General features: G+C 26.4%; 1 protein-coding gene across 1 annotated transcript; it reads left to right on the top strand.

Annotated features, from left to right (window-relative positions):
• Nucleotides 1–601: 601 nt before the first annotated feature.
• Nucleotides 602–18148, top strand: LOC135930157 (hybrid signal transduction histidine kinase A-like; the record flags this gene model as incomplete). Its single annotated transcript, XM_065466940.1, has 3 exons — nt 602–634; nt 14983–17021; nt 17542–18148. Coding segments are annotated over exons 1-3 (2679 nt in total), but the record flags the coding sequence as incomplete, so codon positions are not given.

Raw genomic sequence — 18148 nt, 5'->3', positions numbered from 1 at the left:
ATTTATTTTCAGGAGAATTAAAAATTTGAATAGTAAATGAATCCGACATTTTTAACTAATTTCTAATATATTCATAAAATTTTAATTCTTTTAATTAATCCGAACTGACCCGGTTTTTATCTCGACACGGATTTTTAGAATTTTGCCCTTTTATGGTAAGCACCAGATAAGCCGCGCTACAGACCGGATCTGCTCATCTTTGATTTCAATTCCGTAAATTCATATTTTCATACAAACATTATTTATAAATACTAGCAGTAATAACATAAATTTAATTATAAACGTAATAAGAAGGTCAAAGATTAAAATCTTATAAAAATAAAACATTGCATATAATCTAAGGAAACTTATTTTTTTTTTTTTTTAAATATTATCTCTTCTTTTTTTTTGCAAATTTATGTAATATGTAATCAATTATCATCTTCTCTTTTAAAATAAAAAAATTGATTAATTAAATTAATTAAAGTACTATTCATTCTTTAATAATGTGTCAGCATAATGATTTAGTTTTTATTTATATTGAGAATTATCAAACAATTCACATTCAGTTTGTAAAGTTTGATAACAATGATCACAAGTGAATGATTAATTATATCTATAAATGCCCAACCCTAAAGCCTGGCTCTGCGAACAGGTTTTATTACGATCTAGACGTGCCAACTCGTTAAATAAAGGGTAAAGCCAGGAGATGTTGATTTCTATATTCGAGATATTCGGGTCAATTTTACAAACTAGACATATTGTTAATAAAATAATATTATATAATTAAAAGTTTCTACAAGAATTATTACTTCTTCCTAGCGCAAATAAAATTTGTTACGAATTTACTCGTCAAATTTAGATATTAGTACATCTCTAAGTGTTACCAACACTTTTAACTAATTTAGGTCAAAATAAGATTAATTCTTAAATTCAGTGAGGATTTTCATGACTAATACTAGGACGGGGTATTCAAAAACAAATCGCATAGATTCATTTCGAATATTTGAATTGAAGTGGATATTAATAAATATGACTAGTAAATTATGCGTTTTGCTTAAATAGAGCCAAGTAAAACAAATTATTTGAATAATTCGTTTTATTTGAATCTAGTTATTTGAATCTAATTATTTGAATAATTTGATAGATTGTTCGAATTATTCGGAATAATAATAAATAAGTTTTTAATAAAATTTAATCATTTTTCATTTCTATTGATAACCTATCAATCATCAACTTCTTGGTAAAGACTCTTATTAGATGGGGTCAGCTTAGCCAAGGCTTTCCGATTTTTGCCTGAATGGGTACAATATATCACTATTAACAAGAATTTTAAATAAAAATTAGTAAAGGTTAATGACTCATTAATATAACTTTAACGACTATAATTCTAAAATAAAAATCTAATATAGTTCAATGGCCTACAGTTTGTGTACCTAAAGACCTCCATTAAAATTTATGATAAAAAAAACCTAATGCCCCCTTCCCCATAACAAAATAGTTGTTATGCGGATGGGACCTATGCTGTCAAAAAATGTTCTAAAGACAATTTAAAAAAAAAACTTTGTCTTAAAAATTGGCTTGGCATTTTAAAAAATTAAATTATTATGCGATTTAATTTCGTTAATAATTTGATCACACGTATACATCCAGATTACCATAATAATTTTTCTTTTTAAATTATCAAATTGCTAATGTTTAAATCATTAAATTTGTATTCATCTTTGAATAGACCTAATATTAATAATCATAAAAAATTTAGACAATTAAAATTTATTGGTTAAGAATAATATACAATTTTAACTATTGATTGATTTCCAAAAAAGTTTTTTTTCCCTCGTTAGACTGTAGCTAATAAATTATTGGTAAAATAAGAACATAGGAGTTTTCCATTTATTAGAAATAAAAATGCATTTTTTTTCAATGGTCAAAATTTTTTTTATAAATATCTCAAATCAAAGAGAACAATGTTAGGGTCACGCATAAAGAAAGAAGTAAAATCAATATAAATATAACAAATTTATGAAAACATTTTCTAAAAGGAAGCATTCTTGTTTTATAAAATATGGATTTTAATGATTTTGAACGATTGAAATAGTTATTGTTATAAAACTTGAAGTGCCTGTGTAACCCAAGGTCTATTGAAGAATTTTATATAATAATATCCTGAAACTGATAAAACATAACCTTTTAAAGAAAAAAACATTGTTTTTAATTATCGATATGTCCCCATTTTAGGAGTAGGTAGAGCGATTGCTGTCTTCCGTATAAATCATTTATTAGTGCATAAAATAGAACAGATGTCAATTTTTGAAAAGGAATTACACTTGGAATAAAAAAACAACCAATCTTATTTTTGGCAGAAAAATTATATTGTAATCAAATCAATTTCTCGCGATTTAATATTTCAATTTTTACATCGCAATAACATCTATATTGTAAAAGAATGAAAATAGTTTTTCTAAATATATTCTAGAAATAGTTAACCATGATACTTTGAAACTATTAAAGTATTTTTGGACAAAATAAATAGTGATCTAAAAAATTATTATATTTTAAATAGAATCTTTATTTTAATTTTTAAGGTAATTAATTATAAAATTGTATTCCTTAATTTTTAATCCTTCCCTAGATTCATATTTATCCTTAATATAATATATCTTTTTATATTTTAAAACGAATTCAAAAAAAAATAATTATAAAATAAGAAATAAATAAAATTGTGAATTTTTTTAAATATAATAATAACAATTTTTTCTTAAAAAAATGATTAAATATAATTTAAGAAAAGCTAAAAGTGTAGAGATGGGCAGGGTAATTAAGAAGAGTACAAGGAGTTTCAAAAATATTTATGGAATTAATTTTCTGTCTAAAAAATATTTTTAAGTTCCAGAGTTATTAGTAAGGGAAATAGAGGTTGACCAACCACTTTTTTTAAAATAGTCTATCCTTTTATATCTTGAAATATACTACTGATAGAATAATTTTAATATACCATAAAATTTAGCCAAAAAATTTATAAAATAATTGAATCATAATTTTTACAATTTAATAAACATTTAGTTTATATAAAAAAAATACTTGGGTCTTTTCCATTTTTTAAATAACATCTCATGAAATTTGGTAATTTTGTATCACAAAATAAACCAAATAAAACAACTTTAATTATCCTAATGCCTTTAATTTATAAATGGGATCAAATAAATAGATACGTCCCACGGCTCAACTAGCCCTGGTTTCCCCCATATTAATTATTATATAAAGTATTTGGGAATAACTGCTGGAAGTGGGAAAGCGTTTTAGACTGGTTCGGGAAAATGTTATAAGCTGGTTATATTATATATTATAATTTAGTATTTAATATAAATATATTTAAAGCCTACAAAAAGAAAGCCGTGTTAAATATTTAATTTTTTTTATTGGAAAAAATAATATTGTCATATTTTCTCATAAATTAATATTTATATTTTGAATATTATATAGGTTAATTCATTGCAAACACAACATAATTTTTACTATTATCTATCACTATTCACTATAAGATTCTTATTTAACATTAGACATTATATTTGTGATTATTTTTAAAAATAATAATTATATAATATTATTTATTATTAATAATATATATTATATAAAATTTTTCCCCTTTATAAAAAGAAGAAGAATAATAAGTGTAGTAGTTAACTTTGACAATGAATTACCATTATTCATTAGAAAGATTTCTAAAAATTGATCATTGATCAAAAAAAAATATTTGTTTTCATTAAAAACATAAAAATATATAGTTATAGATAGATGATAAGGAATTCTATGTTGTTATAAAATAATAAATTTTATATTTTTACTGATTCAATATACTGCTTATAATTTAGATTATTATTTTTTTAATTGGCTTAAAATATTATCGAAGGTATATGAATTGCAGGGCTAATTTTGTCATCTTCAACTACGGGTTCTCATGGATTCTGCTATCCTTCTATTCAACATTATTATATCACATTTCAAAAGTAAACATAAATGTTTAGATATATTGATTCTTAAATCTATCTCGTGTACAATTATTAATTTTTTTAAAATATATTTTGTAGGTAAAAAAATATAAATATAATTTTAAAAAAACTAGGCTACTTTGGCCTCCCTGAGTATATATTCCTTGTATCTATTACTAAAACGAATTTTTCGGTATTAGAATTTGATTTATATTATATGGATTTTCTAAATCAAGAAAAGTTTTTATAAAATAATTAATTTAAATAGCCTTTACCTTTATGATTCAAAAGATATTTTATTTATTAGTCTAATATTATTGAATTTATTCAAGTTTAAGTGGAAAGTGTCCCAACGATTCCTGGTCTCCCTTACATTGGGAAATTATCTAGCTAAGCAAAATTTGACATTTCTTTCTGACATTCATGTTAAAAATAATGAATGCATCTGGTCTTGGTCGCCCTAATGACTTATTTATATTTTGACTTAAATCTTTTTTTCACATATAATAATTTACCTGAAATTAATTGATTAAAATTTTTTTAAAAATGCAAACAGTAATGCATAAATAAATTCCCTATGTGGAAATGAATTTAGTTTTCTATTCCCTGAGTTATATTCCCCGTAAATAGGTCCAAAATTTTGAAAATATTTTTGAACATAAAATAGAAAAGGATGTTGTTGTTTTCTTTTTCATTCATTTAAAAATAAAATGATAATTAAAATTGATTTCGGATTAGGACAAAGCAAATTAGGGATATTTATTTTATTTAAAATGCGGGAAATTTATTCAAATTAAATTTCGGGTCGGGCCTTGGCATTAAATACATAAAAATTTTGGACCGAGCAGGGGCTTAAAAATTAATTTTACATAATAATATGAGGTGAATCGCAGAAGTGTTGTTCATTTATTTCCATCCTAGCTGATTATATCAAACGCATAATTTAGTTTCGAATGTTTTGGGACTTTGTTATATCTAACACTGGTATATGATAATCACTCAACTCAAGGAATGTTCAACTGAAGGTAATTTCTAAATGGATTGAAATATATTTAAAATGAAGCAAGTAGGGGAAACTGGTGCTAGTTGAATCGATTTTGCAAAATTGGATATAACTCCTGTATGTTTTTAGATAATATATAGAACAATATATGAATCGATACCTATAACTATACTTTATAAGAGAATTGAAATGCATTTTTATTTATTAATAATGATACGTATAAATCATTTTATTATTTTATTGTCCAAAATATCATAATATTTTTAAATTGATGAATTATATATAAAAAGTGAAATTAAATTTTGGTTAATTTAATAAACATTTTGGATATATAAAAATAAAGATCATAAGGAGAGATTATGATTTCTTAGCATAAATCCAAAATACCAATCAACAGCCATAAAATTTCTTTCCAAGATTTTGAAATAGTTTTTTCATATTAACTGCCATAATTGACGTATATAGTTTTTCAAGCCCTGCTAGCTCTAAATTGAATAATCATGATTTAAATAATAAAAATGTTGCTATAAAATTTAATTTATATATAAATTATATAACTTAATAAAAATAAAAATTCTGTCATGTAAAAAGAATAAAATTTTTAATTAATAATTATTTCAAAAGATTTTTTGCTATTAGATGCAAACTAATAAAAGCTATATTAGGATAAAATTAAAACCTTCTAATCTATTTAATTTTAAGATGAGATTAAGAGGTTTGCTAAGCCCCGAGATTTACCAAGCCCCAGTCTCCCCTATTTGAAGTAAGGTGTATGATTACAGGTTAAAATGCTATGGGTTAGGGTTAACGCTTTCCTAAAAAAATATCTAATTTTAGTTTTATTTATATTATTATAATTTTTTATACGCTATCGAGTAATAATTAAGACATTTTCTAAAAGATTTTATTATTTATATTTGTGCGGAGGTGTTAATATAAATTTGATTTTCGAAAAAACATTTCTCAACACTAGCTTGTTAACAACATTTTACGTTGAAATTTAAAACTTTTATTATACAAAATTAACTTTATAAATTATTTCAAATATGATTAAAAATTTTCTTAAAATCAAATAATAATACTAAATAATGGGTAATAATATAATGAGAGGCAAACTGTAATAAATAAAATAAAGAATATTATATATAATTATGTAATAAATTAAGTTTTTAATATTCTTTTTTCGGATCGTTCCATAACTGTTCCCGTTCCTAGGATCACCTTCTCATTCCTTTCACGTTCGATAATTTTTATCCGAGTTCGGCTCCCAGAATGTGTTCGAAACGTTCCGTTCCATATCCCTAATTATAGTACAAAAAGACAAAATATGGAAATATACCGGGTGCTTCAAAAAACGTTACGTTGTAAAATCTTTATAACTCTAAAAGGCGTATTTTATTTATTTAAATGAAATCTTATATTTTATTTTAAGGGTTTATGGAAATTATACTCAATTTTTTAGGTTTGATTTAGTCGATTTTTAGAAAATCTATTTAAAATGCTAAAATTTTTTAAAAAATATTTTAAAAAACGGGCTAGATGAGCTCCAAGTATTTAGCTGGAATTACGAAGAATTCCGGATACCTCATTATTACAGAATAACTTACTAAATATAAAAAAATTTAAATCCGATTTACCCGGAAATGCATTTCTGCATATGTGAAGTACACGCTATAAATTCAGATAATTTTCGCCCCAAAATTTTCTGTATTTTTTTTAATTTATAAATTCTATAAAAATTACTATAAATTATGAGTAGTTCCAAAGTTCGCGGCAAAATTGTTTGAAATTCACAGTGCAGGTATTTTATGCATACTGAAATACATTTCTAGTTAAATGAGATTTTTAAAATTTTAAAATCACTCTCAGTGAAATTACAGAACTAACGCAAAATGTTAAGCTAATTTCTTGATAATTCTGTTATTCATATTTTATTAAATCATATTATAGTATAATGAATAATATAAAATTAATACCATCAAGTTATATTAATTTTTTTAAGACTCCATTAATCTTTTTAATAATATGTTTATATAAATATAAAAATATCACTCTAAATTTTTTTTCTTTTATTTTATCCTGATGACCTGAATGCTATTGATCTACATATTACAAAAACATTAACTCTATATAAAAAAAATGATAAAGCAATAAAAATTTAAAGAAGATCAACTTTAACTTTAAAATTTTTTTTTATCAGAATTAAATATTTACATAAATAAATTACTACAAAAATATTAAGCAAATAAATATCTTTATTTAACATTTTAACAAGTATACTTTTATTAATTTACGACAATTATTATCATAATATTTTTACAAAATTTTGATATCATAAAAAATGATATGGTGGTACTGAATGATATCGCTCCAGCTAATTTGGTCCTTTTTTTTTATCACATTCTATTATTTTATATGTCCTAATATTCATATTTATGTGATATTTTTTTTAATGCATAATGTATGTATATGTAATATAATGATAGATTAATCATATTTGCTATTTATAAGCCTTGAAAATATTTTAAAAGGAATTATAAAAACTAAAAAGAAAAACCAACACAATTAATGACCCTATCTTTTCATTGTATTCTATAAAAGCATCATATTACGACACGACGTGAGTTCACGGCTAATAGGTTATTCATGGATCATTTATCCAATATATGTGAATAAATTGATATTTGGAAAATATAATAAAATTATAATGGATGAAAAATGTCTAATATTTATCTACTATAATATAATTCATCCTTTTAAGAGGAGAAATGGACCATTATTAGGAGTCGGTGCAAGCTTTTAAATCAACTAGTAAATATAATTATACTTATTTCTTTCCTTTTTAAAAAAAGTATATTCTAAATTATGATTTTTTTTAAAACTTCTTTTATAGAATATTATATTGTTCCAAAAAAATATTATAAATCCAATAGGTGTTTACAACTTATTAGTATGTGCCTATACTTTTACTGAATATAGATCATGAATCTAGATTGCATAAATCATATAAAAACGTTGAGTGACGTTTTCTTTAGGAATTTTAAAGGGTAAGGCGTGCTACTACTGAAAAGAAAATCCTGTCCTCTCTTAGTGAATGGGAAAAAGCTTTGTGTATAATAGATATTAACAAATATATTTCATGTTTATTACTAATTGTAGTGTTGGTAAATGGTTTTGGATCTATTTTAAACGGTTTGATTCGTATTTTAGCCAAAATAATATTATGTAAGCCTGGAGCTTTTGATCATAGATGGCAGAAAGGGTTGGATCTATATTTACCAAATCTTAAAGCTTAGAGAATATTGTTTTATCTAAAATCTTAATAGGGTTGTTTGTAAAAATCGACAACACTAAAAAATGCGAGAAACAATAACCAGTTTGGTCTAGTTATAATATCCATTAGTTGGTTGTAATATGAAATTATTTTTATTATGGGTAAGAAATATTTATTTTGGATAAGCTCTCATCAGAGGCGTATTTATAAAAATCTTGGATTTCCTACCGCAAAAATTATTATATGTCCCTCCTTATAATTTCAGAATTATTAAGGTTACCGTATCTCTGAAAATTTGGTTCGCCTCCACCGAACCACCTTGAGTGTATGGTGTCTTTTATGCTCCTGGTCCAGACCATCCCAAAATTTATTTTGATTAGATTCGATTGAGAAGTTTGGAATTTATTAACAATTTAGTAAAGTTAAAGCTTATATAAGAACTATTTTAATTATGCCGACTTGATTGATGTATATATTTAATATTATATTTTCCTAACATATGATAACAATGATTTTTGGCAAATTATTAACATTATACTACCCAAATTCAAAAATAAAACCTGTTTATATTTTTGGGACCTTCGTCGTCAGATAGGGTACTTTGATTCATGTTTCAGGTTTCTGGTTGAAATCAAGACTCAGTTTGACATGCCTTGAACTTAGTTGCCTCTTGTGACTCTATTAGTATAATCTTTATAGGAATAATTGAAAATATATTTTCATTGTTGGGAGTAATCGTTTTTAGGAATGCCATTATATTGGCCATATCACATAAAGTAACAAAGGGTTTTCCATCATGCCACAAAAGAAGTTTAGTTTTATCGGCCTTTATTTGCTTTTCAGGCCAAGATTTTGAATTTTTCTATGTGTACTTTGACACAAATAGTAAAGGTACCTTTGATTATGGTACGATTCCTTAAAAAAAAAAAAATATATCAATAATGGTACCAATATTATTTTTAACCTCGCCTGACTTTCCTAAATCCATATATATTTATATAATGGATCATGATAATTATATCGAATATTTTTTCATAAATATTTTGCGTTTTATTTATAATACATAAAGCAGTGATAAAAATATCTTTGATATTTGAATGATATATAATTGAAGAGATATATTTGGAGTCATAGCAAAATTTTCCTCCATATACCATGCTGTGGTATTTCCTAATCATTTGATTGGTTTTCCGTTACGAACATGATCATCCTTTCTTGGGACTACAATTTGCTCCATCATCCATTATGTAAATTTTCATGAAAATATAATTATATCCAAACTAATACCTTCAACAACTAGGTCTTGCAAATTCTCACGATTTGAAGGGTTGCTTTGCCTTATGATTCATTAGAGGTCTTTTCATCGACCCTTTTGATAACATGTGTGACTAAACCACCTGGTCTAATTTTACAATTTCCTCTGCATTAATTTGAAAAGGTGTCGATAAAGAGTCTGTACACACTTTTTCATGTTAGAAACAGATTTCATTGCTGCTAGTCCATCAATATTTGATGGATGTGTATGAGCTTTTTCACATAAAGCATCTTGATTTTGGAGTGGTGATAATAATATTGCTCAACATAAGATAAATATTTTGAGCACTGCCTTCTTATCTTGTTTGAACATTTTTTGGTATATGAAATAGCCTTCATATACGACTTTCCCAAATATCATGGATCCTCTTTTAAGATGTTACAATCAACTCAAATCGCCGTGTTTTGATGTAACTATCCTTGTTTCCTCTCTTAATGAGAGCCCTTTCCTCCCCCCTTTTAAAACTTATTTTTGTCTTTTTTAAAGTTTTCACCTATTTTTTTAAAAAATAAGTGAAAATTTGATTTTTTTATTTAAAGGGGGATTTTTTCCCTGAAAGTTTTTTCCGTGGGTTTTTTCTGAGTTTTTTTCAGGATTTATTAAGCATAAATACTGATATATTTTGGAATTAATTGTTCCTTCAACGAAGGTAAGGTTATCTGAACCATTTGCAATTTGTTTGACCATTTAAAACAATGACTAAAACACGAAATTAAAAAATGGCGTTATTTTTTAATTAAAATTCTATAAATTTACAAATTCAAAATTAGTAATTCAAAATAAATTATCATTGGAATCTTGAAAACTAACCATAAATTACCATATTAAATTATTTGGATCAAAATATAACTAGGGGAGATCGGGGTTATATTATCTATAAAAATTTGAAAGGCTGTAAAAAGGAGGGGAAGTAACTTATCAAAATAATTTACGTTGTTTTATTCTTTATATATTTATCTATGGTAGAAATTAATATCTAAGAAAAAAAATATATTTTTTTTTAAATCTAAGTTTTAAAAAAAATGAAATTTTTGAGTTATGAAAAAGACACGGGGGACGTCCTTTTGTGGGGCATGTTTTAGCCTATCATTTTCTATGCATTTTATTCATTTTTATCATACAAAAAACACAACAAATTTAATATTAATTTACAATTATGATTCATTACATAAATCACATTTTACAAATAAAAAAGGTATTAAAATCGCAACAAAATCCATGTGCCCATAAATGACTATCTCGGCATTGGAACCAATCTTCATTCTGATGATGTACTTGAAATTTTCGATATTCATATTTAAGCTTTTTTTGCTTTTCTATTTTTGGCTTGTATGGTGTTTACCCGATTAGTGGCCTTTGCTCTGTCCATATTTTTATATGGAGATGACGTTAAAATGGATGATGTCATTTAAATACGAATGGTTTTTTAAAATATTATGGGATGGGGAATAATATTTTCCAGAGTAAAATCGATTTCCATCTAAGAAGATGAACTTGGAGCTGAACTATCATTGAAAGGTTGCGAAGTAATTTTAGATAAATTTAGTTGAATATTATTAGGATATTTATTATAATTAAAATATAATGAATTCGAATTTTCGTCATAATAATCAAAGGATTTAGGGGCCAAATACCCGAGGATTCAAATGGATATTTGAAGCCGAGGTGGCTTTTAGAAGAATCTCCTTTACCACTACTCCAGGGATATCATAAATAGTAAAAATTTTCCCTGAGTGCATTCTCATTCATGCATCCAAGGCACTATTGTAATATTTTTTAAGAGGTACAAAAACGATATTTTATACAATGGTTGGAGTTTATGGGTGCAATAGGGAGGGAGAGTCACTATACTTATAGCCTCTGGTGTTTAAAAAATATGGTTGGATTTCTTTTAATAAATGCTCCAATATTAAGTCAATCTCATTAAAATCCTAATTCTTAAATTTAATTCTGAATTTATTTTAGAATTAATATATACAATCTTCTGCTAAAATTATTTAAAATATATCATTCATAATTAAACCTTTAATGTATAGGTAAGAACCTAAATATGTTTTAATGCATGATATAATTTAATGCTAAATCAATGAATAAATAATTTAAAAATAATTAATATATATTACATAACAGCATCATTTTATTAAAATATATATCATATACACATAGTTAAATCTCTAATGTATAGGTAAGAACCCAAATATGATTTAATGCATCAGGTGCGTAACCAATGGAGGGGGGGGGGTAAATTTGACTGTTTTCATAAATATCATTCTAAGCTAAAAAAAATTTCCCCACCACCCCTCCCTCTCGTTAAAATTTTCCAATATCAATCAAAGTTTATCTTTGCTGCTAGTTGCATTAATAAATTATTTTTTTATAGCTCACTACTTTGTAGGTTTACAAAAACCAAATTTAGATTTGGTTCAGGTTATTGATTTGGCGGAAATATATATGAACAGGTAAATACAATAAGAATGAATGTAGATGAATATTTTCATAATATTTATCTAGACGTTGAATCGAAAGCTAAATCTTATGATATAACAACTAAACCTAGTCATGCAAGGCAATTATTGAGATGTAATATAAATGTTGACTCAAATGAAGATTATTATAAAATTTCCATTTTCATCCCATTCTTAGATATTTATTTATCTCAAATAAAAGTAAGGTTTTTAGATAATAAACAATTCTTTAGCAATCTTCAAATTTTATTACCTAAAGACCCTTCTACTTTTTCTGATGCCACTATTGGGAAATTGATACTGAAATCAATTTTATGTGAATTCGAATTGTGGTATAAATTTTTACTATGTTTGGTTATTTCGAGCATGCTATTGATCCGCTTACTCGGTGTAAGGAAACATTGGCTCAATTTTCAAATATTTTAAAGTTGTTTTATATTCTTGCATGTTTGCCTATTACAATATGTACGAATAAAAGGACCTTTTCCATCTTGAGAAGTTGAAAATTTATTTAAGAAACGCTACTTCCGAATCTTGGCTAAATGGGTTAGCTCTGTTAAACATCCAGATTCCAGTAAGATATTATTTCAACGAAAAACGAAATTCTTGATGAATTAGTAAATTTCTCACGAAAATTAAAAATCAAATTATAATTATAGTATTTAATAAATTTTTTGTATAATATTGTATTAGTCTAGTCACTTTATACACACTACAATTAGTATTTTCAATAAAAATATTTTATTCTAAGTTTAAAATTTTTTTATTAAATATAATATATTAAAATAATAAAAAAATTGGATTATAACCTCTATTTCTTCTTTAAATATCCATAAGCGCGGATTAGTAAATAAAAGCTAAAAATATTAATTAAATTAGAATAATTTAATAAAATAGCTCAAACATATAACCCTACCAAAAAATCCCCCCCCCCTTCCCTATAGGAAAATCCTGGATATGCCTCTATAATGTATGATATAGTATATAATGCTAAATCAATGTATAAATCATTTTACAATTAATATATGGCAGCATCATTATAAAATTTCTATACATTCATGGCAGCATCATTTTATTTAAATATATATCATACACACATAATTACCTATCATTCTATGCCTAAGTTAAATTCTTACTGAATTTTATTATTAATAAAGATGTTTGTGAAAAGAGACACACCCCGCTAATACCTTCTCCAGGTCCTCGGGATCATTTAAAAATTAAATTTAGAATATTAAATTAACATAATGATTGTCAATATTTTTATATAAGATAAAATGAATATTTTTTTATCATTTAGAATTAATATTAAGTCTGAACAACTTTTATAAAAAGAAGTTATTAGTGAAAATGTAAAAGTTAAAAAGTTACTCTTGGTATATTTAAATTTGCATTTAAAATTATTCATGAGTAATTTTGTCCGAAACATTTTTTAAACCTACTTAAGCACCTTATTAAAATACATATTTGGCTTAAATTTCAAATCTCAACGTTTATTAATTTTTAAATTATTTGAGAAGAAAATACCTACACCGGGAACACACTATCCCCGGTCTCCCCTACATACAAAAATTTTATGCAAAGATTGGTAGACAAAAGGAAAAACCGGCGTTATTTTTGAATTTGTATATATTAAAGAATATAAAATCTTCTTTTTATTTAATTTTAAACTCATTTAATTTTATATTAAATTACCGTGCTTAAATTAATCTCTAATATATGTTGGTTTGCCAAAAAAAAAATTAGAATTACATAACACCACACCGCGCATTTTTAACTATAATTAAATATTCTTACTTTGTTACCTTTATCAATCAGTTAAGTTTTATTTATTTGCTACCCATAATATTTTGTATTGCTAAAAATATTCCTGACCGCTCAATCTGAAAGAAAACTAATCCCCCTAAAAAACCTATATCTATCCCCCTATAAATTTTTTGCCACCTTTGATGGTGATATTTCTACTTTATTAATTACATGTTTTTAATTATAATGGAACCCCCTTCATATATTTTAAAAAGAATAACTAAAATTATCAATACTCTATAACCAACTATCAAAAAATTGTGAATGTAAAAGCGCTATTATGAATTAAATTTAAAAAAACATTTACATTGAATACATTATTATAGCATATTGTTTGGCATGAATATGACTTATCTAATAGAATACCTTACCCTTTTAAATTATATTTAAAAATATAGCCGGAAATTATTCAGAAACAAATTTTATTTAAAAAATAATGACTATGTATATAATATTGGTTGATGTTTTGCATTTTATTTATATTATAATAGGTCTTTAATTATGAATTATTATAGTAATACATTATCCATAAATTATTCAAAGATGTAATGGATCCAATTAATGCCCACCCCCAATCTCCCTTTAAAATATTTGGTTGCAAACTATTCCTACCCCCCCCCCCCCACTTTCCCGCTCATGTAGGCACTGGACCCACCTGAAGTTAAGTTTTATTTGATTCCCATATCAATATTTTGTGTTGAATAAAATATTACTAACTCCATGGGCCTAGACTCTCCCATTAAGAGAAAGAGGTTGACCTCCTGTTAGATAGATTTTTTGATTAGCTAGCGATTTTATACCTATATTAGACATATCTACTTTTATAAGACGCAAAAAAAACAACTTTAAAAATCTATAGATTAATATTTGAGAACCGTTGAAGGCATAACGATAAGGAGCAAATGTTCAGTAATCGTATTTAGTCGTGAATTCGATTTCAAATCCGGGTGTTGTTGCACTTTATCACAAAATATAACAGAAAAATTTGGCAAAATTTTTTTACTTTTATTAATTTTTAGGTGCTGTGCTGATCCTGAATTTTTTTATAAGGTTCTTTATCTGTATAATTTGGAATATTAGTTAAATAAAATAATTATAATAATAACAAATTAATTTCTTTTAGTGAATTAATCTTATTTTTATTCTTAAAGGTTAGAAATATAGAGTGCCAATCACATTTACGAAATCAATTTCAAGTCACCACCATTGAAAAAGGAGGAAAACATAATAATGACAAATTCAATGAATTTAACCTCGAACCTATACATTCCATAATAAAAGCTAAGATTATTCAAAAAGACAAAGGCAATCCTATGAGCCCAAACGATGGGCTTATATACAACAATACAAAGGAATTATTAAATAACAAAACAGGATCAGGGCTGATATCCAAATCCAATCTCCAAAAAGTAAATATATATCAAGATGCTACCACTTTAAAGTCTTCTAAACAAAACAAATACAACCTCGTTCCTTACAGCAGTTTTGCCAGTTTTCTCCGTTTCAATCGCTTCGGCCTACCTAGAGCGGGCAAAAGAAGAGTGTATAAGAATAATTACGATCGGCATTATTCGACGACTTTGCGAATCGAAAATGCTCCTCTCATGGAAAAGAAACACATTAAAACTTTTAGTTTGATAGACGGTGAACCTGCAGAGGAAGACGATACACACCACATAGAAGCCAAAGTAGAGTTGTACCCTTTAAAACAAAACCTTTTTGAGTATTATCAAAATTATTATATCAACCGTAACAATGCGCCAGGCTGGGAGGATTCTTCCTTAGATGAGATCGAGGAAAATGATTTTAGTTCTTCCAGAAATATCGAGGAAAATAGGATCAGAAAAAAAGAATCAGCAACTACCATTTTTCCGGTAATAAATAATAATGCAAGAGATAGAAACAGTAAAAGAGTTATTAATAACATACCTCATTCATCCACGATAGTCACTCATGTAAGAGATCATGATGCTAGAAAGAAAAACAAGGATCTTATTCATAATGAATTCCTTTATTTATTAACTAAAGCTCCCCCAGTAATAAAAAATGATAATAGAGAGAAAAACATTACTTACATATATAATGTTAGACCTAAGTCGAGAAATAATGTTGAGCCTCATTTGAGCAACAATAGGGCCAGTAATAATAATGATTACAAACAAGTTAGCCGTCAGTCACAAATTGCTCATCAGGCAAAAAATAATCGCCAATCACAAGCTAATAGCAAATCCCAAGCTAATGGCCAATCTCAAGAGAACCGCCAATCAAAAGACAACCGCCTATCACAAGTTAACCGTGAATCACAAAGTGATAGAGAATCACAATCTAATCGTGAATCACAAGCTAATCGCGAATCACAGGCTAATCGTGAATCACCCACTAATCGCCAATTACAAGCTAATCAACACTCACAAGGTGATCGCCAGTCACATGCTAATCGTCAGTCCCAAGCTAATCCCCAAACACACGCTAATAGCCAACTGAAAGCTCGCCAGTCAACGACTCTTCAATCCAAAAGTGTAAGTCGCGCTATTTTAGTACATGCAATGAGATCAGAAGTTAAGCCTAAAGCAGCACCACCTCTTCAAGCAGTTAACAATCGTATTCAAAACAGCAGAGTTCCACTGTCCCTTAGTCAAGTACCTAAAATATTTAACAATTCCTCCAAAGTTATTAATAAAAAGACTAGTGTTGACAATATTGAAAAGGTACCTATTACTAGAAGAAAAATGAATGAAGGACATCAATCGTTTGTGACCCCAAAACCTAGAAGAGTTGTGAGCGAATCGCATAAAATAACATTATCCAAATCTATAATAGGTAAATTCACCTCTAAGAAACCAATTACAGCGCCTTTAAATATTAGAGAAAAGTACGAGAATAGAGCAAGGAAACCAATTTACGATGCATATGGAGATCTCATAGGACTCAGTCCTGTGGGAAATACCTTTGAATTTGCCGATTATTCTGGAAAGTCTTCAAAGGCTAATTCAGATTCCTTAAGTTATAACGATAAAATTGTGGATAATGATAAAAAAGAATATGAACAAGTTTATAAACCTGACATAGGGAATAAATTACAATCTAAACCTGCCAAAGCATTTCCATCATTTACAATTCAAAAAACTGAAAAACCAGAGATAAACGAAGTTACAAATTCAATTTCTTTGTGGACGCCCAGGAATCTGAAGTAAATATAAGATTAAGTTTATTTTTTTGAATTTGGAGTAAATATTATTTGGATAAGGCTATTTTCACATATTGTTTTTAAAACAATTTGAGGCATGTTTACAGATAATTTATTTATTTCCAAACAAAGAAAATAATTTGTTGAATTATTCTACCTGAATTTTTTGTATAATATAATATTTTAAAAATACGTTTATTGGGAGTCTTTTCCATGCTAAATCATTAATAAAAAACAAACGAATTTGATTTTTATAAACGATCAAATCTGAGAGACTCTTGATAAACGTGTTTTTATGTTATATCATACAATTCCGGCAGAATAATTCACCATTTGTTTGCAAATAAAAAAAATTGCTACAAACTTGCTACAAAATCTTTGAAAGATAATTCTATCTGGAAATGGCCTAAGAAGTATTATATTATTACTGTTAAAGTTTATTTTTTTTCAAATCATTTTCCTCATAAAGTTACAATTTTTATAATATATTTTTTTTAATCAAATCATTAATAAATAAATTTAGTTATGAGGCGCCCAAACAAAGCAGGAAACCTAACAAATATAGAAGGAAAAAGGTTATAGAACTTATACGGATAGAAGAAAGCACTACTTCTTCTACTACAACTTCAACTACAGACTCGACCACACCTATGTTAATTTTCTCTGGAAAAAAATCTGGCGGTTATTTCAGAAACATCAAAAAATCATCTCACGGGTCAGCAGCCTCAGTAGCATCGGATCCACAGTGTCCTTGGTGGTTTGCAGAGTGCAGAATAAAAGAGTCTTTCAATTCACCCCAAATAAACTCCAAAAATATAGTAACATCTAATCAACCAGGCTTCTCAAAATCCCAAGTAAATTTTGGCTCCTTGGATTTCTTACCTAACAAAAATTCGGTCGCCTTTCCGGATTCTTTTCATAGATCGATATATCCTAATAATGTCAAAAGTTCTTCCTATGCTGCTTATGATAATTATAATAGATATGCTAATACCAAAAGTAACAGTGGTCGCTATAGAGTATCTAATTTAAATAATAAGATCCCACAAATATTGATTAAGGCAAAATATAGAACATATAATAATGATCTTTATAATAAAGATATAAGAGAAACTGAGGATATACCACAT

This window comes from Gordionus sp. m RMFG-2023, chromosome 5 (genome assembly GCF_954871325.1).
Source record: "Gordionus sp. m RMFG-2023 chromosome 5, tfGorSpeb1-WG-v2, whole genome shotgun sequence".
Taxonomy (NCBI): Eukaryota; Metazoa; Nematomorpha; class Gordioida; order Chordodea; family Parachordodidae; genus Gordionus; species Gordionus sp. m RMFG-2023.
The sequence above is the reverse complement of the archived record's forward strand: the minus strand, read 5'-3'. Positions and strand labels throughout refer to the sequence as shown.